The 23,810-nt window shown below is 37.7% G+C and overlaps 1 protein-coding gene across 4 annotated transcripts in view; it reads left to right on the top strand.

Moving 5' to 3' along the window:
* The window catches only part of FAM185A (family with sequence similarity 185 member A), a 90,741-nt gene that overhangs the window by 48,926 nt on the left and 18,005 nt on the right, over window positions 1–23,810 (top strand). For 2 of the 4 annotated variants that reach the window (XM_027539753.1, XM_027539752.1), the window contains exons 6-7: window positions 263–358; window positions 4,268–4,402. The exons of 1 other annotated variant lie outside the window; for it this stretch is intronic. In XM_027539753.1, coding sequence (XP_027395554.1) covers window positions 263–358; window positions 4,268–4,402 — 231 coding nt within the window. Of the gene's footprint in view, window positions 1–262; window positions 359–4,267; window positions 4,403–14,596; window positions 15,515–23,810 lie in introns of those variants that run through there. One more of the 4 variants, XM_027539754.1, reaches the window with a different exon arrangement.

Here is a 23,810-nt window from a genome sequence, read left to right as displayed (position 1 = left end):
GATTAAACATGTTTAGAGTTAAGTTTTGGAGGTTACTGCAGACATAGGGATTTTCTTATTAGTTACCTAAGTGTAGATTTGTAGACCTCTGATTCTGTTTTCATTTTTAAAGCAAAACATGGTATGGTGACAAGGAAAATAGGAAACCTTCAGGACTCTTAGCTCCTTATCCTAATGCTGAAGTAGAGCCTTTTATTTCAGGTTTATAATTCCAGTTACTCAGTTAAGAATGATTATGCTTATGGTTCTTTCTTCCTCCTAGATTCGTCTTCTGGATGTCTGAATGCCTTGGCTCAGCAGGGTGCCATAGATGTTTATGTCAGCCAACTGGGAAAAGTGGAATTGAAAGTCCCTAAAGGTTAGCCAAGTGGAATGTTTTATTTTGACATATGATATTAGGAAGATTTTATGTAACATTCAGGAAACAGATGGTCAAATTATCTTATCTACACTGACAGAGATTTCAAATAAAATTTTTCTCTGTTAGAACCTGATTTAAAGACTGAAATAAATACTGGCCCTCTAGACCAATGATCTTTGAAACTTTTGGAATTGATGGCCATGAAGACTATCTTTTTTTTTTTTTGTATTACAAACAAAAATGTTGTAATTTATTGACTGTTATTTTGGAATTTTTCAGTTTAATGTCTGAAATAAATACTCTTTGGAGGGAAAGAGTTTTCATACATTCTTTTGGTAGCTTTCCTGCTCCCTTGTAAGAGGGCTTCTCAGGCCATTATACTAGAATAATACTTTTAAAGGTATGATCCTAAAATAAATGTGTCACCAAGAAGGTCCTCTAAAGTGATTAACTAAGTCTCTGGTAGCAGGGGTCCCCAACCCCTGGGCCATGGACCAGTAGTGGTCCCAGGTCTGTTAGGAACTGAGCGGCACAGCAGGAGGTAAGCAAAAGACCAGTGAGCAAAACTTTATCCCTATTTACAGTCACTCCCCATCCCTTGTGTTTTGGCCTCATCTCAGGAAAACAAGCTCAGGGCTCCCACTGATTATGCATTATGATGAGCTGTATAATTATTTCATTATATATCACAATGTCATAATAATAGAAATTAAGTACACAATAAATGTAATGTACTCGAATCATCCTGAAACACCACCCTCTGACCCCGGTCTGTGGAAAATTTGTCTTCCACAAAATCTGTCCTGGTGCCGAAAAGACTGAGGACTGTTGTAGTTTCAGACTTATGATGTGTCTCTTTCTGTAATCTTATTTCTAATACAAATAGTCTATTCTAAGAGTTCAAGTCTTTCATGAAAAATTATATACTTTTTAATCACCTGAAGGCTGAATATACAAGTCTTTGTATGCATGCATGCACATAGATGTACACATGCATGGTGATAAGTGACTTGGGGACTTGAAGTAGCTTGGCTATAGGGGCTTAAGTGATCTGGGTTCGGAAAGTTAAGAACCATACCTGTATATAAAAATTTTTTTAGAGAAAATCTGGAAGCTCTTGCATGTAGGCGAGAACATGGCTATGTTTATAACAAGGAAAAACCTCCATAGAGACCATTTGTTCCTGTTAGTAATTTCTTTATCATGTTGGTTTAGTACTTATTTTGTTCAATGAGGCTCTCAGTATCAAAATGAAACTACAAGCATAAATATGTGAAACTGAAGTTATTGCTGATACACAGGTATTATTTGATTTCTCAAGATCACATTTTTTTCCTTTTAAATAAGATAATATTATGTTCTCACTACATTTCTAAGAGCTTCAGTAATACTATTTAGGATATTTTGTAAATGTCAAAAAATTCATATAATTGCATTCTTAAATTGTGAAGACCCAAGGAGAAAAACTGTTACTACATTTACTGTAACTAGTAACAGAGTAAAAACATAGTTTTGGATAGCTCTTACATGGAAATCATTTACTATTTTGTATGAATGGGCAAAAAAGTAAAAGCAAACAAAAAGCATTGTTAATCTTCATCCACTTGAAGTATTTTTAACTATTATTTGGATTGTTTTTCCAGTAACTTACTGAAATAGCACATGATATTGCAAGATTTGATTGGAATTACAATTTTATGTTTTCTCCTGTTGGGACCATGATACTGGCAGGAGCGTAAAGATAACTGGAAACAAAGTTTTCTATCTTAATTCAGGTCTCTTAATTCTCACTAGACTTGGGAGCACTAACTTTCTGAAGTGATGGAAAGTTTTCAAAATTCTGTTGCTTACTAGTGAGTAAAGACATCTGGAATCCTTTCCAGCTCTGCCACTGTCTTGCTGAAGGGTTTAAAAGCCAGCCACTTGAGTCTCCTTCGCTGTCCTTTCAGCCCCTGTAGTCATTTTGCCAGGTGAAAAAAACTGTCACAATGCTTATTTCCTCTCTTCCTATGAAAGTTAACATGGTGACCTGATGAATTCATTTGAAAAGGCTATGTTTAGGCTTGAGAGTCAGAGTTGCATCTGAGTACTGACTTTTCCACTTAAAATTTTTCCTTGATAAAGCCTTTAATCTTAACCATATAATATCCCTTCAATAAATGATGCTATTGTTAGTATTCACTTTTTAATTTTCAAAATATAGTATTGATGTCAGTAGCCATGAAGCAGTTTTTGAAGTGAAAAGAGGTTGAAGATATAATAGGTGCTGCCCTTTCTAAAGAAGATAGTGTTAGAGATGGCACTTAGGGTAGAGCTTTCAAAAATTGTGAAACTTCATTCACAGGTAGGAATGGAGTTTTGATAGTGATAGTTTTTGCTCTTTAAGGCTGTGGAGAGATAAGGATAGAACTCTTTGCATCATTTAACATTTTTAAGACTCCCATAGATTTACAATCCCTTTATTTAAGAACAGAAAAAAATGTTTTTAAAATTATCACATTTGATGTATTTAGAGATAAAGTTTTAAAACCTTTAGAAAAGGTTTTTAAAATCCATTATTTTCTACATTTTAAAGTATATTTGGTAGAAGAACATGTATCTTCTATTTATCCTGACATTTTCCTAGTTTGCTTTTGAGTTTTCCTAAAGCCCTCATAATTTGTTTTTGTGGGCAGCTTCTATTTAAGTAGCTGACATTGAAACTCTGAAAAGCAATTTGTTTTTTAAATAAGATAAACCAATTGTAGTAATGTGCTTTGTTCCCCCCTTTTTGAGGACTAAATACTAAAGTTCATCAGTTTTAACCCCAGATTTCCAGCTCCCATTAGAAAGGTTGAGAAGATACAGAATTACTTAGGGAAACGTAAGCTGATGTTAACCAAACTGGAAAGCACACAATGACCCATAAACAAAAGCCTTCTAGAAGAAATCTTTACAACATTCACAATAATTGTCATCCTGACCTTCTTTGTGGACAGAGATGAGGTTACTGTTTTATGGGAAGGGCCTCTTATTTATTTGATATGTAAGAAATGGAGAAAGAAAACTCTTGAAATGAGAATGTACTGGTGAATTTTCACTGCAACCCATGTAATTGTTTTGAAAAATGACTCCTCCTTAACAGGTGTTTTGTTGTTGTTTTGGTAAGATTGTAGTAGAAATAAAGTTGAGTGTCTTGCTTCAGGTACCCCCAAAGAAGTCTGTAATCCATTAAAAGAAACATTAGTGAGTTGAAATCTAAATATTCCTTTTTAAATTTTTGTTACTGACCCTCCCCTCCACCACAAACAAGGTACTATTGAAAGCATAAGAGCTCAGGGTTCTAGTTATGTTACAGTGATCAGTGAGATCACAAGTCTGGTAATACAGTGAGGTAGCAGTGTATGAAATACTGCAGTGATTAAGAGTGCTGGTTTGTTGTCATTGCAATGGATCTTGATTCTAGCAATAGCTGTCATGGAAACTTGAGCAAGTTCTTACCTGTAAAATTAGGATTACAGTAATACCTCATAAAGTTGAGAGGGAAGTTAAAAGATGATGTAATGAAGGTGTCTGGCTTTTGGTAAATGCTCAATTAATGGTAAATTCTGTCTATAAGCTGCATGTCTATTAAACTCACTTTTCTGGTATTGGACAAGTGGACTAAGACTATTGGCAAAAGAAGAAATAGTAGTTCATGATGGCCTAGTGGCTCATATTCTTGACAAAAGATACTGTGATTGCCTTGGGAATAAGAGATGTTGACCACCTGAGACTGAGGAAAAGGTATTGCTATTTAAATCAAATATACTGATGAGTAAAGACAGACTATTGGGAGCAATATTACTCTTTAAATAATTTTTATAATAGTCTACAGTACTTTTTATTTCTTTGCATTAAATAAGCTCTCCATTAAATTCATCACAGGCTCTATTCTTGTCAAGGTTCCATCTTCTCTTCAAGCTTATTTACAGTTATCAGGGAAAGAGATTGATGTGAACTCAGATGTCCATGTTGAAGAAATGAATGAAGCTCATAGAGATGATGGTGTGATAATTACTGGTAAGGAGACTGCATTTTGATATGTAAGATGAATAGTCATTGTCCATCTATAAGTAGAAATATGCTACTTAACTGAAGCTTTAGTCTTTTATTCTTTTCTGTTGTCACATAGTGATGTTTGACACATTTTCTTCCAGCTGCTTATCACTAATACAATTGCAGGCATTTAGTCCTGTCATTGGATAAAGTAGATTTTAGAAACTTTCCTATCAAAGAGATTTCATTTATACATTCATCCATCAATATAAATTTGAGTTGCTTCTACCTCTTGGCTACTGTGAATAATGTTGTCATGAACATGAGTGTGCGAACTTAGCCTTTAAAAGGAAGGCAATCTTGTTATATGCTTACAACATCAGTGCACCTTGAGGACACTACAGTAAGTGAAATAAGCCAGTCACAGAAAGACAAATAATGTCTGACTACATTTACATGGGATATGTAAAGAATCAAAATAGAGAGAGAGGAAAATGGGGAGTTGTTCAGCAGGTATAAAGTTTCAGTTTTGAAAGATGAAAAAGTTCTGGAGATCTGTTGCACAACAATGTGAATATACTTAACACTACTAAACTGTAGATTTTAAAATAGTTAAAATGATTATAATTTGACAAAATGACTAATTTTTGATTATAATAAAAAACAAAATGGTAAATTTTATTTTCTGTGTTTTTTACTATAACCAAAAATCTCTCTTTTTTTATTTTCTGGCATAGTTGCTTTCTAATTCTTGGTCTTAAAAATCAATTACAGTTGACCCTTGAATGACAGAGAAATTGTGGTCATTGGTCCCCCACCTGAGTGCAAAGTCAAAATTCCAGCTGTAGCTTTTCAGTGAGTCCTCCATATTAGTGGTTCCACATCTGTAGATTCAACAAACTGCAGATCATGTAGTAATGTCATATGTATTATTTTTAAAAAATCTGTGTGTGAGTGGATTCACATAGTTCAAACTTGTGTTCTTCAGTTTGAACTGTAAACACATATATTATATTGTAAGATATGAAGTTAACTTTGTATAATTGTAATAAAGAAATAGGAGTTTGGTATGGTATTGTATGCATTGTAAACTTGATCTTTTAGTTTGACAAATTCTTAATTCCAAAAATATGTAAAGTTTTTCCACGTTTTTTCTAATTACCTTTGGCTATACTGATAACTGATACTACCTCAGAAAATATTTATGGTATGGATAATACATTTATATAGTAAAAAAAAAAAGTAATAAGTAATGCCGGTGAACTTCTCCTTTACATCAATTACACCAGAGTGTAATTGAGAAAGACACTGAAATCACCATGAGGTTTTGATATAATTTTATATATATATATATGCAAGATTGTTTTAAATTGCTGGTCTCTTACTTTCAAATGCGTTTCCAATATCCTGCATTTGCACTATCCTCACGGTTACTGGTTTTGATATCATATTTGTGTGTGAATGATTCTCTATCTTTATTTTATGTTTGTCTTTATTGGTGAGCTTTCCTATTTGTAATTTGTTTCTAATTTTGGCCTTTTCTTTTCCACATAGAGAAGTTCCTTCACCATTTGTTTTAAAGCTGACCTGGTGGTGCTAAATTCTCTTAACTTTTGCTTGTCTATAAAGCTTTTGATTTCTTCATCAAATCTGAATGAGAACCCTGCTGGGTAGAGTATTCTTTGTTGTGGGTTTTTCCACTTTCATCACTTTAAATGTATCGTGCCACTTCCTTCTGGCCTGCCAAGTTTCTGCTGAAAAAATCAGCTGATAACCATATGAGGATTCTATGTTGTTTGTTGCTTTTCTCTTGTTGCTTTTAATATTTTCTCTAATTTTTGTCAGTTTGATTAATATGTGTCTCAGTATGTTCTTCCTGGGATTAATCCTATAATGGGCTCTTTTTACTTCTTGAACTTGAGTGTTTCCTTTCCTGTGTTACAGAAATTCTAAACTATTATCTCTTCAAATATTTTTCCTCCCTTTTTCTTTCTCTTCTTCTTCTCGGACCCTTATAATGCGAATGTTGGTGCATTTAACATAGAGATCTCTGAGTTTGTCTTTATTTCTTTTCATTCTTTTTTCTCTATTCTGTTCCACAGCAGTGATTTCCATCAATTGGACTTCCAACTCACTTACTCATTCTTCTGCCTCATTTGTTCTGCTTTGATTCCTTCTAGTGTATTTTTCATTTCAGTTATTATATTGTTCATCTCCATTCTTTAAGGCTTCTAGTTCTTTATTAACCATGTCTTGTATCCTCTCAGTCCAGTCCGTGTACCACGCATTTTCTGAGATCTTGGACCATCTTTACTATCATTTCTGTCAATTCTTTTTCAGGTAGTTTGCCAATCTCCACTTCACTTAGTTGTTTTTCTGTGCTTATATCTTGTTCCTTTGCCTGGGACATATTTTGTTGCTATCTCATTTTGTCTAACTTTCCATGTTCGTGGTTTGTTTTTCTCATGATTGTAGTTCTTCTTGGTTCTAGTATCTGCCTCCTGGGAGGTGAAGTTGGCCTAAGGTCTTGGGCAGGCTTCCTGGTGGGTGGAACTGGTGCCTGCCCACTGGTGGGTGGAGTTGGGACTTGTCACTCTGGTGGGCAGGGCCATGTCAAGGAATGTATTTGTAGTCAGCTCTTGGCTCAGGACCAAGAAACGGAGTAGCCCTCATGGTCAACAAGAGTCCACAATGCAGTACTTGGATGCAGTCTCAAAAACGACAGAATGATCTCTGTTTGTTTCTGAGGCAAACCGTTATAATATCACAGTAATCCAAGTCTGTGCCCCAACCAGTAATGCTGAAGAAGCTGAAGTTGAACAGTTCTATGAAGACCTACAAGACCTAATAGAACTAACACCCAAAACAGATGTCATTTACATTATAGGGGACTGGAATGCAAAAGTAGGAAGTCAAGAGCTACCTGGAGTAACAGGCAAATTTGGCCTTGGAGTACAAAATAAAGCAGGGCAAAGGCTAATAGAGTTTTGCCAAGAAAACGCCCTGGTCATAGCAAACACCCTCTTCCAACAACACAGGAGAAGACTCTACACATGGACATCATGAGGTGGTCAACACTGAAATCAGATTGATTATATTCTTTGCAGCCAAAGGTGGAGAAGCAAAAACAAGACCCAGAGCTGACTGTGACTCAGATCATGAACTCCTTATTGCTAAATTCAGACTTAAATTGAAGAAAGTAGGGAAAACCACTAGACCATTCAGGTATGACCTAAATCAAATCCTTTATGATTATACAGTGAAAGTGAGAAATAGATTTAAGGGACTAGGATCTGATAGAGTGCCTGATGAACTATGGATGGAGGTTCGTGACATTGTACAGGAGATAGGGATCAAGACCATCCCCAAGAAGAAAAAATGCAAAAAAGCAAAATGGCTGTCTGAGGAGGCCTTACAAATAGCTGTGAAAAGAAGAGAAGCGAAAGGCAAAGCAGAAAAGGAAAGATATACTCATTTGAATGCAGAGTTGCAAAGAATAGCAAGGAAAGATAAGAAAGCCTTCCTCCTGGATCAACGCAAACAAATAGAAGAAAATAATAGAATGGGGAGGACTAGAGATCTCTTCAAGAAAATTATGGATACCAAGGGAACATTTCATGCAGATGAGCACAATAAAGGACAGAAATGGCATGGACCTAACAGAAGCAGAAGATACTAAGAAGAGGTGGCAAGAATACACAGAAGAACTATGCAAAAAAGATCTTCATGACCCAGATAACCACAATGGTGTGATCACTCACCTAGAGCCAGACATCCTGGAATGCAAAGTCAAGTGGGTCTTATAAAGCATCACTATGGACAAAGCTAGTAGAGGTGATGGAATTCCAATTGAGCTAATTAAAATCCTAAAAGATGATGCTGTGAAAGTGCTGCTGCACTCAATATGCCAGCAAATCTGGAAAACTCAGCAGTGGCCACAGGACTGGAAAAGGTCAGTTTTCATTCCAATCCCAAAGAAAGGCAGTGCCAAAGAATGTTTAAACTACTGCACAATTGCACTCATCTCATATGATGGCAAAGTATTGCTGAAAATCCTCCAAGCCAGACTTCAACAGTACATGAACCATGAACTTCCAGAGGTTCAACCTAGATTTAGCAAGTAAGACAGAGGAACCAGAGATCAAATTGCCAACCTCTGCTAGATCATCGAGAAAGCAAGAGAGCTCCAAAAAAACATCTACTTCTGCTTTATCAACTATGCCAAAGCCTTTGACTGTGTAGATCACAACAAACTGTGGAAATTCTTAAAGAGGTGATAATACCAGACCACCTGACCTACCTCCTGAGAAATCTGTATACCAGTCAAGAAGCAACAGTTACAACTGGACATGGAAAAATAGACTGGTTCCAGTTTTGGAAAGGAGTACATTGTATATTGTCACCCTGTATATTGTATGTTGTCACCCTGCTTATTGAACTTCTATGCAGAATACATCATGCAAAATGCTGGGCTGGATGAAGCACAAACTGGAATCAGGATTACTAGAAATATCAATAACCTCAGATATGCAGATGACACCACCCTTATGGCAGAAAGCAAAGAACTAAAGAGCCTCTTGTTGAAAGTGAAAGAGGAGAGTGAAAAAGTTGGCTTAAAACTCAACATTCAGAAAAGAAAGATCATGGCATCCAGTCCCATCACTTCGTGGCAAATAGATGGGGAAACAGTGGAAACAGTGTCAGACTTTATTTTGGGGGGCTCCAAAATCACTGCAGATGGTGACTGCAGCCATGAAATTAAAAGACCCTTGCTCCTTGGAAGAAAAGCTATGACCAACCTAGACAGCATAATAAAAAGCAGAGACAAAGCTTTGCCAACAAAGGTCTGTCTAGTCAAAGCTATGGTTTTTCCAGTGGTCATGTTGGACTATAAAGAAAGCTGAGCACTGAAGAATTGATGCTTTTGAACTGTGGTGTTGGAGAAGAGTCTTGAAAGTCCCTTGGAGTGCAAGGAGATCAAACCAGTCAATTGTAAAGGAAATCAATCCTGAATATTCATTGGAAAGAGTGATTCTAAATCTAAAACTCCAATACTTTGGCCATGTGATGCAAAGAACTGACTCATTGGGTAGATTCAGTGCAATCCCTATCAAGCTACCAATGGTATTCTTCACAGAGCTAGAACAAATAATTTCACAATTTGTATGGAAATACAAAAAACCTCGAATAGCCAAAGCTATCTTGAGAAAGAAGAATGGAACTGGAGGAATCAACCTGCCTGACCTCAGGTTCTACTACAAAGCCACAGTCATCAAGACAGTATGGTACTGGCACAAAGACAGAAATATAGATCAATGGAACAAAATAGAAAGCCCAGAGATAAATCCACACACATATGGACACCTTATCTTTGACAAAGGAGGCAAGAATATACAGTGGATTAAAGGCAATCTCTTTAACAAGTGGTGCTGGGAAAACTGGTCAACCACTTGTAAAAGAATGAAACTAGAGCACTTTCTAACACCATACACAAAAATAAACTCAAAATGGATTAAAGATCTAAACATAAGACCAGAAACTATAAAACTCCTAGAGGAGAACATAGGCAAAACACTCTCTGACATACATCACAGCAGGATCCTCTATGACCCACCTCCCAGAATATTGGAAATAAAAGCAAAAATAAACAAATGGGACCTAATTAAACTTAAAAGCTTCTGCACAACAAAGGAAACTATAAGCAAGGTGAAAAGACAGCCTTCAAAATGGGAGAAAATAATAGCAAATGAAGCAACTGACAAACAACTAATCTCAAAAATATACAAGCAACTCCTGTAGCTCAATTCCAGAAAAATAAATGACCCAATCAAAAAATGGGCCAAAGAACTAAATAGACATTTCTCCAAAGAAGACATACAGATGGCTAACAAACACATGAAAAGATGCTCAACATCACTCATTATCAGAGAAATGCAAATCAAAACCACAACGAGGTACCATTTGACGCCAGTCAGAATGGCTGCGATCCAAAAGTCTACAAGCAATAAATGCTGGAGAGGGTGTGGAGAAAAGGGAACCCTCTTACACTGTTGGTGGGAATGCAAACTAGTACAGCCACTATGGAGAACAGTGTGGAGAGTCCTTAAAAAACTGGAAATAGAACTGCCTTATGATCCAGCAATCCCACTGCTGGGCATACACACTGAGGAAACCAAAAGGGAAAGAGACACGTGTACCCCAATGTTCATCGCAGCACTGTTTATAATAGCCAGGACATGGAAGCAACCTAGATGTCCATCAGCAGATGAATGGATAAGAAAGCAGTGGTACATATACACAATGGAGTATTACTCAGCCATTAAAAAGAATACATTTGAATCAGTTCTAATGAGGTGGATGAAACTGGAACCTATTATACAGAGTGAAGTAAGCCAGAAAGAAAAACACCAATATAGTATACTAACACATGTATATGGAATTTAGAAAGATGGTAATAATAACCCTGTATACGAGACAGCAAAAGAGACACTGATGTATAGAACAGTCTTTTGGACTCTGTGGGAGAGGGAGAGGGAGAGGGTGGGATGATTTGGGAGAATGGCATTGAAATATGTATAATATCATGTATGAAACAAGTCGCCAGTCCAGGTTCGATGCATGATACTGGATGCTTGGGGTTGGTGCCCTGGGACGACCCAGAGGGATGGTATGGGGAGGGAGGAGGGAGGAGGGTTCAGGATGGGGAATACATGTATACCTGTGGCAGATTCATTTTGATATATGGCAAAACCAATACAATATTGTAAAGTTAAATAAAATAAAATTAAAAAAAAAAAAAAAAAGGAAAAGACCCTGATGCTGGGCAACATTGAAAACAGGAGGAATAGGGGACGACAGAGGATGAGATGGTTGGATGGCATCACCAACTTGATGGACATGAGTTTAAGTAAGCTCCAGGAGTTGGTGATGGACAGGCAAGCCTGGCTTCCTGCAGTCCATGGGGTCACAAAGAGTCTGACACAACTGAGGCACTGAACTGAACTGAGCTGGCTCAGGACAACTTTATGCAACCTGTCTTCTGATGGGTATGGCTGTTTCCTTAGCCTCCACCCAACCCCAGCCCCACTACCCACCACCCAACCCCGCCATTAGTTGTTTGTCCTGAGGCATCCCAGCACTGGAGCCTGCAGGCTTTTAGTGGGGTTGGGTCTCAGTGTCAAAATGTTGACCTCTGGCAGAGTTCACGTGGATGGTAATTGTTCACTGGGGTGTCTGCCACTAGTGTCCTTGCCTCCACAGTGAGCCACAGCTGATCCCTGCCTCCACCAGAACCCCTTAAAAATCCACCAGTAGGTCTGGCCTAGGCTTCTATGGAGTCACTGGTTTTTCCTGGGTGCGCACATGAAACCTGTGTGCACTCTCTGAGAGTGGTTTCTGTGTTTTCCCAAATCCTGTGGAGCTCCTGTACTGCAGCCCTGCTGGCATTCAAAGCCAAATGCTCTGGGGGCTCCTCCTCTTGATGGCAGACCTCCAGACTGGGGAGCCTGATGTGGGGCTCAGAACTCTCACTCCTATGGGAGGACCTCTGTAATGTAATTATTTTCCAGTCTGTGGGTCACCGATTCAGCGGGTATGGAATTTGATTATGTTGTGAAAACTTCTCTTATACCATCTTGTTGTAGCTTCTCCATCTTTGGATATAGAATACTATTTTTGGTAAGTTTGAATCTTTTGTTGATGATCGCTTAGCAGTTAGTTGTGGTTTTGGTGTTTTCATGAGAAGAGATGAACTCAAGTCCTTCTGCTGCACAATCTTGTCTCTAGCGCAGAGGACACTGAAATGAAAGTGTGTATGTGAATGTATGCTGCAGGCTTACCCATGAGATTTCTTGAGAAAAAGGAAGTATTTGTGGTGGTGATGATGGCAGTGGGGTGTCTTCTTGAGATCAAGTTTCACAATAATTAACAGCCACTATATTAAATCTTGGCAGAGAGTAGAGATTTGGGGGAAGGGAGAATTTTTTTCCTCAAAAGTAAAGGAATTTATTTAATGACCAAAAAAAAAAATCAAGTTTTTGACTTAGATATTCATTTTATATATCATAAAAGTTAAAAAGGCAGTCTTAAAATCATAAAATATTAGCAAAAAGTGTAGCAGTAGTAAAAAATAACACCTGTACAATTTCAGATTAACTCAGACTCTTGGTTACACAGAGAAAATCTGATGAAAATTTTAAGGTTAAATGTGGTAAGAATCAATTTCTTGTGATATGATATCTTGAATTTGATAAAGAACCAATAGAGTTACCTTTTTTGGCCCCTTAATATAAAGTAATAATACAAATTTATTTAATAATGCTCTGAATGATAGCATAATCAAATTATTTTTCATGTTAGAATTTTGAATTATAAATATTTTTTTCACTTTTCATTCTGTAACTCATAAAATCATGCATTTCTGAAATTTAGACTTGGTTTAAGTTCCTTTTCAAAACCTTGTTCTCATCATTTCAGCCTTTAAAAAAAGATCTCATTATATCCTCTAAGAATACCTGGTAGTCCTGTCATTAGATAAAATCATTATTTGCAGACCTGATATCTTTTATTAAGTTCTTGCCCATTTCCATTCCACTAACCAGGTACCACTTTAAACTTAATATATGTAAAAACAGATATTATCTTTTACTAGGCTAGTTCTTCCTCCTCCTGTCGTCTCTATTTTCCTTTTTTTGGTCAGTCACTCAAAAAACATTTATTGAGTCAGGTACTGCTAGAAACTAGGAGTGCAAAGATAAGGTAATAAAGCATGGTCTCTCTGACATATGAGAAGCTTATGTCCTAGTGAAGCAAGATAGACAAACCAATGAATATAATAAAGTGGAATAAATGTTGTAATAAAGGTATGTGCATGGTACCATGAGAGCATGAAAGTGGCACGTCTAAATTATACTAGCATTGTGAATTTGAGGAAGTAAGACAAGTTCAATAGAGTATAGCGAGTGAGGGGCAGAGTGGTATAAAAGGAGGCTGGAGAGTTCAAGAGGGGTCAGATCATAGAGGGCTAATTTAGCTTTTATAGCAAATGCACTTCAAAGGCACTGCAAGGTTTCAATCTGGAGTTCATATAATCTGATCTGTGTATTAGAAAGATCACTGAACTTCCTAGTGGTCCTGTGGTTAAAATCCACCTGGCAATGCAGGGGACATGGATTCAAACCATCGTCTGGGAAGAGTGCACATGCTGCGGGGCAGCTAAGTCCATGCAGTCACAACTAGTGAGTCTGCATGCTGTAGAACCCGTGCTCTGCAACAAGAGATGCCACCATAATGATAAGCCCATGCACCACAACTAAAGAGTAACCCCTCTTGCGGCAACTAGAAAAGGCCCCTGCACAGCAATGGAGACCCAACACAACAACAACAAAAGAAAGATTACTGAATGTTGAGTGGGGAAATATTGGAAAGGACAATGGTGGGTGAAAGAAAAGTTAATGATAATTAACAGATTATCACAGTAATTCAGGGGAAAGAGTTTAGTGGCCTGGACTCCACAATCATCTATTTTAAACCGAACAAGTGAATGCTGCTGCTACTGCTAAGTCACTTCAGTCGTGTCTGACTCTGTGTGACCCCATAGACGGCAGCCCACCAGGCTCCCCCGTCCCTGGGATTCTCCAGGCAAGAACATTGGAGTGGGTTGCCATTTCCTTCAATGCATGATAGCGAAAAGTGAAAGTGAAGTCACTCGGTCATATCCGAATCTTCACGACCCGATGGACTGTAGCCTACCAGGCTCCTCTGTCAATGGGATTGTCCAGGCAAGAGTACTGGAGTGGGGTGCCATTGCCTTCTCCAAAACAAGTGAATAAAAAGCCTTAAATAAGTTTTGGTTGAAAAACATAGATACAGGTATACCTCATTTTATTGTACTTTATTATACCTCACAGGTACAGTGTTTTTCACAAATTGAAGTTTTGTGACAATTCTGTGTGGAGCTTGTATATTGGTGCCATTTTTTCCAGAACATTTGCTTCTTTTGTGTCTCTGTATCTCACTTTGTTAATTCTCGCAGTATTTTAATTTTTAAAATTGTTATTATATGTGTTTTGGTGATCTGTGATCTTTGATGCTACTGTTAAAATTGTTCTGGGACACCATGATGATCCCTATGAGACATTGAACTTAATTGATAAAGGTTCTGTGTCATCTGATTGCTCCACCAATTGGCTGTTCACCTGTCTCTCTCCCTCTCCTCAGATCTCCCTGTTTCCTGAGAGACATTATTGAAATAGGGTAATGAAATAACCCTGCAATGGCATCTAATAAGTGTTCAAGTGAAAGGAAGGGTTCAAGTGAAAGGAAGGAACTTCCAAGTGAAAGGAAGAGTCCTAAGCGTTCAAGTGACAGGAGAAGTTGCATATCTCTCACTTTAAATCAAAAGCTAGAAATGATTAAGCTTAACAAGGAGCACATGTTGAAGCCAAAATAGGATGTGAACTTGGCCTCTTGCACTAAACAGGTAAACAAGTTATGAATGCAAAGGAAAAGTTCTTGAAGGAAACTAAAAGTGGTACTTCAGTGAACACATGAATGATTAGAAAGTGAAACAGCCTTATTGTTGATATGGTGAAAGTTTTAGTGGTTTGGATAGAAGAACAAGCCACCCACAACATTCCCTTAAGCCAAAACCTAATCCAGAGCAAATCCCTAATTCTCTCCAATTCTACAAAGGCTGAGAAGGATGAGGAAACTACGAAAGAAAACTTTGAAGTTAACAAAGTATGGTTTAAGGAAAGAAGCCATCGTAAAAGTGCAAGGTGAAATAGCAAATGCTAATGTACAAACTGTAGCAAGTTATCCAGAAGATCTAGCTAAGGTAATTAATGAATGTGACTACACTAAACAATAGATTTTCAATGTAGAAGAAACAGCCTTACATTGGAAGAAAATTCCATCTAGGACTTTCATAGCTAGAGAAGTCAATGTCTGGCTTCAAAGCTTCAGAAGACTTTATTAGGGGCCAATGCAGCTGGTGACTTAAAGTGTCCATTTTCCATACCAAAAATCCTACACAGCTTCAGAATTATGCTCAACCTACTCTGCAGAAAAGACTAGAGATCTCTTCAAGAAAATTAGAGATACCAAGGAAACATTTCATGCAAAGATGGGCACAATACAGGGTGGAAACAATATGGTCTTAACAGAAGCAGAAGGTATTAAGAAGAGGTGGCAAGAATACAAAGAAGAACTATACAAAAAAGATCTTAATGACCCAGATAACCATGATGGTGTGATTAGTCACCTAGAGCCAGACATCCTGGAATGCGAAGTTAAGTGGGCCTAAAGAAAATAGAAAAAGCAACAGAATTCCAGAAAAGCACTATTTCTGCTTCATCGAATATGCTAAAACCTTTGACTCTGTGGATCACAACAAACTGGAAAATTCTTCAAGAGATATGAGTACCAGACCACCTTACCTGCCTCCTGAGAAATCTGTATGCAAGTCAAGAAGCAATAGGTAGAACTGGACTTTGAATAATGGACTGGTTCCAAATTGGGAAAGGAGCACATCAAGGGTGTATTTTGTCACCCTGCTTATTTAACTTCTATGCAGAGTACATCATATGAAATGCCAGGCTGGATGAAGCACAAGCTGGAATCAAGATTGCCAGAGAAGTATCAATAACTTCAGATATGCAGATGACACCACCCTTATTGCAGAAAGCAAAGAAAAACTAAAGAGCCTCTTGATGTGAAAGAGGAGAGTGAAAAAGTTGGCTTAAAACTCAACATTCAGAAAACTAAGATCATAGCATCCTGTCCTACCTCTTCATGGCAGATAGATGGGGAAATAATGGAAACAGTGACAGACTTTATTTTGGGGGTCTCCAAAATCAATGCAGATGGTGACTACAGCCATGAAATTAAAAGACACTTGCTCCTTGGAAGAAAGCTATGACCAGCCTAGACAGCATAATAAAAAGCAGAGACATTACTTGACCAACAAAGGTCCATTTAGTCAAAGCTATGGTTTTTCCAGTTGTCATGTACAGATGTGAGAGTTGGACCATAAAGAAAGCTGAGTGCTGAAGAATTGATGCTTTTGAACTGTGGTGTTGGAGAAGACTCTTGAGAGTCCCTTGGACTGCAAGGAGATCCAACCAGTCCATCCTAAAGGAAATCCGTCCAGAATATTCATTGGAAGTAAATTACTAAATTACAGATGCTGAAGCTGAAACTCTAATACTTTGACCCCTCATGTGAGGAACTGACTCATGGAAAAGATGGTGGGAAAGATTGAAGGCAGTAGGAGAAGGGGACGATAGAGGATGAGATGGTTGGATGGAATTACCAACCTGATGGACATGAGTTTGTACAAGCTCTGGGAGTTGGTGATAGATAGGGAAACCTATCCCATCACCTAACCTATCCAGGGAAACCTGGCGTGCTTCAGTCCATGGTGTCAGATTCGGACAGGACTGAGCGACTGAACCTAACTGACTCTGCCTGTACTCTAGAAATGGAACAGCAAATCCTGGGTTTGTTTTGCACATCTGTTTACAACACGGTTTACTGAATATTTTAAGCCGACTGTTGCTACCTACTGCTCAGGAAAAAAAAAAGAAATTCAAAATATTGCTTCTGAGACAATGTACCTGGCCACCTAAGAGCTGTGATGGAGACAATACAATGGTGTTAATATTGTTTCCCTGCCTGCTGATACAACATCCAAGTTGATGTGGAGTAAATTCAACTTTCAAGTCTTACTGTTTAAGAAATAAATTTCATAAGGCTCTAGCTGCCAAAGATAGTGATTCCTCTGATGGATCTGAGCAAAACGAACTGAAAACCTTCTGGAACGGATTCACCAGTCTAGATGTCATTAAGAATATTTGATTTTATAGGAAGAGGTCAAAATATCAACAGTGAAAAGAGTTTGGAAAAAGTTGAGTCCAACCCTCATGGATGACTCTGAGGGGGTCAGGACTTCAGTAGAGGAAGTAACTACAGATACAGTAGAAATGCAAGAAAGCTTGAATTATAAGCAGAGCACAGAAAGATATGACTAAATTACTGCAGTTTCATGATGAAACTATAATATTGAGGAATTGCTTCTGTGAATGAGCAAAGAGAGTGATATTTTTGAGGTGGAATCTAGTCCTGGTGAAGATGCTAGCAGACTTGAAATTATAACAAAGGATTTAGAATATCACACAAATTTAATTGATAAAGCAGGAGCAAGATTTGAGAGGGTTAGCTCCAATTTTGAAAGTTCTACCGTGGGTAAAATGGTATCAAACAGTATTGCATGCCATGGAGAAATTGTGAAAGGAGGAGTCAGTCAGTAGAGCAAACTTCATTGTTATTTTATTTTAGGAAATTGCCATATCCATTCCATCCTTCAGCAACCACCACCCTAATCAGTCAGCAGCCATCATCATCAAGGCAAGACTCTCTACCAGCAAGAAGATTATTAATTGCTAAAGGGTCAAATAATGAGCAATTTTTAGCAATATTTTTTACTTTACAATTTACAGATTTTTATTATACTTAAAAATGTATCAAATTTTAAATTATGATTGTAAATGGATGCTATGAGGAAGATGTATGCTTACCTCATTTGTTATTATGAAGCTCCTTAGCCCATTTAATTATTTTTTGTGTTATTATGTCTTATACTCTAGCCCCTGTTTCCTAAACCAGGAAGGACCAAATTGCAGAACAAAGTTTATTTCCTGCTCACAGCCCAAGAATCAGATTTCTTTTGGCGAGTGGCACATGATACACTGTGAGATTGGGCCCCAAATGGATCTGTAGGTTGTCTCTGATATTAAATTAAACCCATGAGAGTGGTAATACAGAGAGATTTCAGATAAAGATTTCAGCAGTCTTTTGTAGAGAGAGCTGTATGAACAAGTTATTGGGTTTAGAGAAACCTTCATGCTTCATTTTGATTTCAAAACTGGTGCTCAAAAGTCCACAGATCTCTTTTATGAACTGGATGTAATAATTTAAGAGGTCTTGAAAATCAAAACAGATTGTTTTTTCTGTAGAGATTTCCAATCTGAAACCCAGTTTTGGAAGTAATGAGCAGCTTTATATGTGAGTTGTTATTATAGGCAGCTGAGCTCAGCTCTTCTGGGCCTTCGTTACAGAGTCTGTGAGGCATAGAAACAGAAATACCCTCACTGCTAAGAGGTCTGGATTATATCTGTAGCATGATTTCTATAAGAAACCACACCAGTAAACTTTAGTTCCTAGGGCTCAGGCTTCCCACAGGGTTAGCATGTGTCAGCCTATAATTTTATTTGATTTCCTGCTCCATGGTTTCCCTTGTTGTTGCCATCACTGATAAATAAATGTATGTTGTATAATTCTTAAAGTGATTTATAAATACCTGCTATTCTAAGGTAAGCTAAATACCTACTAAAGAGTTATGCACAGTGTATTCTTTAGGATATATTCTCTAATCCTTTTGAGATCCTTGATTCTAAAGTTTTGTGCTCTACCCATATATGGTAGGGCTTCCCTGGTATCTCAAATGGTAAAGAATCTGCCTGCAATGTGGGAGACCTGAGTTCGATCCCTGGGTTGGGAAGATTCCCCTGGCATGACAAGGGCATGGCAACCCACTCCAGTATACTTGCCTGGAGAATCCCCATGGATAGAGGAGCCTGGTGGGCTGCAGTCCATGGGATCGCTAAGAGTCGGACACGATTGAGCTACTAAGCACAGCACAGCACATATATATGGTAAATTGGATAGGTGATGAATAGCTTAGGTTAGATATTTCTAGAAATAAATTGATTTCTCTGTTAAGTTTTAAACTGGATTCACCAACTTAAATTTGAAACCTCTCCATTGTATATCAAGCCATTCTCTAAGACCAGAAGTGCATGTGGTACAAAGTTCTTTTGTCTTAAAAGAGCCCCAATTTAAATGATTAGAGAGTATTAGAAATAAAGTATGTTGTCAGCCAAACCATTGTTTGTTTGACATTGTCTGCATGGTAGGGAGAGTGGTATTAATTATTACTGGGTTCACTTTATTTTAGTCAAATTGTAAATGTAAAGCATGATAAAAGTAAGTTCATTTGGGATCAAAATAAACTACTAAGTCAGAAGAGAGTTCTCCGCTTGTTTGTATGCCAGAAACTTATATATTTAATGGTATTGTGATTTCTATTGGAAAACTAATTCATTGGTTGGAAAAGAGGTTGAAATGAGACTAAGCCCACAGGATGCCACTTTTAAGAGCTAGAGGCAATATTTTCTTTCCAAACAAGAAAAAAAAGTCTAGTCTTTTGATATGACTCATAGGAATAACTTTTTTAGAACACACAAGTTTTGGTTTTCTTCCAGTTTATAGCATTTGGAGAAATGCTGATTTGTCAGTCATGTAGATGTGCTTCAGGATGATGAGGAAGAAATTTGGTAACATTGAAGAATGCTATAGGTTTATGGCTGGCTGCTTAAAAATACTTTGACAGAGAGTTAATGTAGAAACTGCCTTCAGATTATTTGTGCTTTTATGGTATTTTTGTTTCTCCATTTTGTTAAAGTTTAAGATCCTGGGAGTGTAATAGATAGACATCAGCTTTGTTTGTTAAGGTTTACCAAAAAAGAAAGATCAGGTTTTGTTTCTATTCATCCGCAAACTTTACATGTTAAGGACAGATTGTAAATGTTAGATTTTTCAGGCTACATATGGTTTCTGTTGTGTATTCTCTTTTGTTTTTTATAACCCTTTAAAAATGTAGAAGTCATACTTAGCTCTTAGGCTATAAAAACAGGCCTCAGGCCAGATTTGGCCTGTGGGCCATAATTTGCTGACTCCCTAGACTAGAGATCAAAGTGCAGACCCCAGTCTTAGAGCATGTAAATTCTGTGTGTGATGCCTAGGTTTGTTTCTTTTTAAATTGTTTTGTTTTCATGTTTATTTTGGTCATTCAAGAAAGACTGAACTGTAGCCAAATCTTACCCTGAGGAACTCTTCCCAATAATGAAGAAAAAAAGATTTGTGCACATAGAAGTATAATAATGTAAAATTTAAGAAACAGTACAGCCATAGAAAATTTAAGATAGCACGTGAAAACACAAAAATATGTTCGATATCGCTAGTCAATCGTGAGATATGAATTAAACCAGAATGAGATGCTACTGCATACCTATTAGCATGGCTAAAATAAGAAATACTGATAATATCAAATACTGGCAAGGATGTGGAGAGATTGGGTTTCTCCTGCATTGCTGTTGGGTGTGTAAAATAATATAGCCACTCCTGAATTCAGTCTGGCATTTTGTTAAAAAAAAAAATACTAAATGTGAAACTACCATATGATCCATATGACATTCCTGGGCATTTACTTTAGAGAAATGAAGCTTAGTGTTTCACATAAAAACCTGTACACAAATATTCATAGCTTTATTTGCAATAGCCCCAAACTGGAAGGGACTAAAATATACTTCTACCAGTAAATTGTCACACCATACAACGGAGTACTGTTCAATAATGAAAAAGAACAATCTATTAATACAACTTTGCTAGAACCTAAAGGCATTATGCTGAGTGAAAATAGCCAGACTAAAATTGAATTTCTAGAAATGAAAGCTACATTATCTGAGATGAGAAATACAGTTGGTGGAATTAGACACAGAATAATATTTCTTGGGCAAAACTGATTAATTTTATATTTGCTCAAAGCCTAGTCTACTGTTGACTTTGTCATTATCCCTGATAATTGAGAGAAAATACAATGATGGGCAGCATTAAAACTAGCTCAAAAATACTTCTGGTAGAAATTTGTTAAGATGTCCTGGGTTGCACTTTGGTCAAGGGAAGACTGTATGTAAACAGTTTAAGAATGTTGACAACATTAAAATATTCACTATGTGCTTGTGTTTTGTATTAGAGCTTTTGTTTGTGAAATACATAAAATAATAAGATTTCAAAGTAATTATTTTCATGCTTTTTCTTAAGTGTATAATTTATTTTCTTAGCCAGCTGGTAAGCTTTTTGAGGATATTAGCATGTCTATACATTGTTTACGGAGAAGGCAATGGCACCCCACTCTAGTACTCTTGCCTGGAAAAATCCCATGATGGAGGAGCTTGGTAGGCTGAGTCCATGCTAAAGGTCGGACACGACTGAGTGACTGCGCTTTCACTTTTCACTTTCATGCATTGGAGAAGAAAATGGCAACCCACTCCAGTGTTCTTGCCTGGAGAATCCCAGGGACGGGGGAGCCTGGTGGGCTGCCGTCTATGGGGTCACACAGAGTCGCACACGACTGAAGTGACTTAGCAGCAGCAGCATACATTGTTTAAACCTCCCTAAGATACTTAGCATTGTGCTTCCCACTTTGTGTGGTCATTAGTGTTTTATAATGTAAAAGAGGGAATCCTCCAACTGTGATGCAATGAAATTTAATTGGTTCCTAATAAGACAGCATCAGAATTATCCCTCTGAACCCAAGGTAAATAAAGTCAGTTACAGGGCGTGGAGTGGGGAGTGCTGGGGTGGGTGGCAGGAAGAAGCTCACCTTAGCCAAGATGCTTAAGCCTGTTTTTAAACAAGAGACAGAAATTTTGCCAGTTACTCCTTACAGCCCTATCTTTGTCCATGGCTAATGCTGATTAGATCAGGTTCATTTTGGGTTAAATAATGTGTTCAGTTCAGTTCAGTTGCTCAGTCGTGTCTGACTGTGACCCCGTGAATTGCAGCACGCCAGGTCTCCCTGTCCATCACCAACTCCCGGAGTTCACCCAGACTCAGGTCCATCGAGTCGGTGATGCCATCCAGCCATCTCATCCTCTGTCATCCCCTTTTCCTGCTGCCCCCAATCCCTCCCAGCATCAGAGTCTTTTCCAATGAGTCAACTCTTCACATGAAGTGGCCAAAGTACTAGAGTTTTCAGCTTTAGCATCAGTCCTTCCAAAGAACACCCAGGACTGATCTCCTTTAGAATGGACTGGTTGGATTTCCTTGCAGACCAAGGGACTCTCAAGAGTCATCTCCAACACCACAGTTCAAAAGCATCAATTCTTTGGTGCTCAGCTTTCTTCACAGTCCAACTCTCACATCCATACATGAGCACTGGAAAAACCATAGCCTTGACTAGATGGACCTTTGTTGGCAAAGTAATGTCTCTGCTTTTCAATATGCTATCTAGGTTGGTCATAACTTTCCTTCCAAGGAGTAAGCTTCTTTTAATTTCATGTCTGCAATCACCATGTATAACACCTCTCAATTAGGTATTTGGAAATCAATCAATCATATAAATGTCCAACTTGAGTATTTATATACTTGGGTAAATTTGAACATGGCAGATTTTGAGAGCAAATGCATAAGTTTAAAAACATCCTGAGAATAAACTTTTTTCCCAATTAATGGAAGCCAAGCCACATGGGGATAGAATAGTCATTTCTCATTAATTGGTCAAAAAATATTACCTGATTTTCATTGGCAAAGGGAATTAAAAAAGGAACAAGGTTTCTGCAACTCCAAGTTCCAATCCATGTTACAAGATTTTTGTAGGAAGGAATTTATAAACTTTACAAATTAGAATTAGAGTCTCCACAGATTCAACCCAAAGTTCAGAGCTTTTAGTAAATTGCTTATTGGCAAGAGAAAGCTCTTTTCCAGCAAGCTAAATGGAACTTTATAAACTGTCTTGCTTGTGAGTATTTTTCATAAGCTATAATCACTTGTGTGTTCAGTTTGTTAGTAGTAATAGCACTGTGCATGGTCTCTATTGCTGCAGAAGGAAATAGGTAGATTTGGCTTCTCTTTCCATAAGCAAGCAACTCATGATTGGGGAGGTAAAAGGTCTTACTTTTTAAAAGATTTTACCTCCCCAGTCATGAGTTGCTTGCTTATGGAAGGGAGAAGGGGATGACAGACAATGAGACGGTTTGATGGCATCACTGACTCAATGGCCATGAGTTTGAGCAAACTCTGGGAGATGGTGAAGAACAGGGAAAACGGGCTTGCTGCAGTCCATGGGGTCACAAAGAGTCAGACATGACTGAGCGACTGAACAACAAAAGATCTTAAGTATTTGGGAAACCCTTACTATTTTTGACACTTTACTATTGTTGCTAAAATATGTAAAAAAATAATAGTTCTAGTTATTCCTGGTTGTTTTAACAATTGGTATTCAGAATTACCAAAGAATTGATGCTTTTGTACTGTGGTGTTGGAGAAGACTCTTGAAAGTCCCTTGGACTGCAAGGAGATAAATCAGTCAATCCTAAAGGAAATCAGTCCTGAATATTCATTGGAAGGACTGATGTTGAAGCTGAAGCTTCAATACTTTGGCCACCTGATGTGAAGAACTGACTCACTGGGAAATACCCTGATGCTGGGCAAGATTGAAGGCAGGAGGAGAAGGGGATGACAGAGGTTGAGATGGTTGGATAGCATCACCAACTCAAGGACATGAGTTTGAGCAACCTCCGGGAGATGGTGA

The sequence above is a fragment of the Bos indicus x Bos taurus genome, chromosome 4, assembly GCF_003369695.1.
Source record: "Bos indicus x Bos taurus breed Angus x Brahman F1 hybrid chromosome 4, Bos_hybrid_MaternalHap_v2.0, whole genome shotgun sequence".
Classification (NCBI taxonomy): domain Eukaryota; kingdom Metazoa; phylum Chordata; class Mammalia; order Artiodactyla; family Bovidae; genus Bos; species Bos indicus x Bos taurus.
Note: the sequence above shows the minus strand (reverse complement) of the source record. Positions and strands in the feature narration are given on the sequence as shown.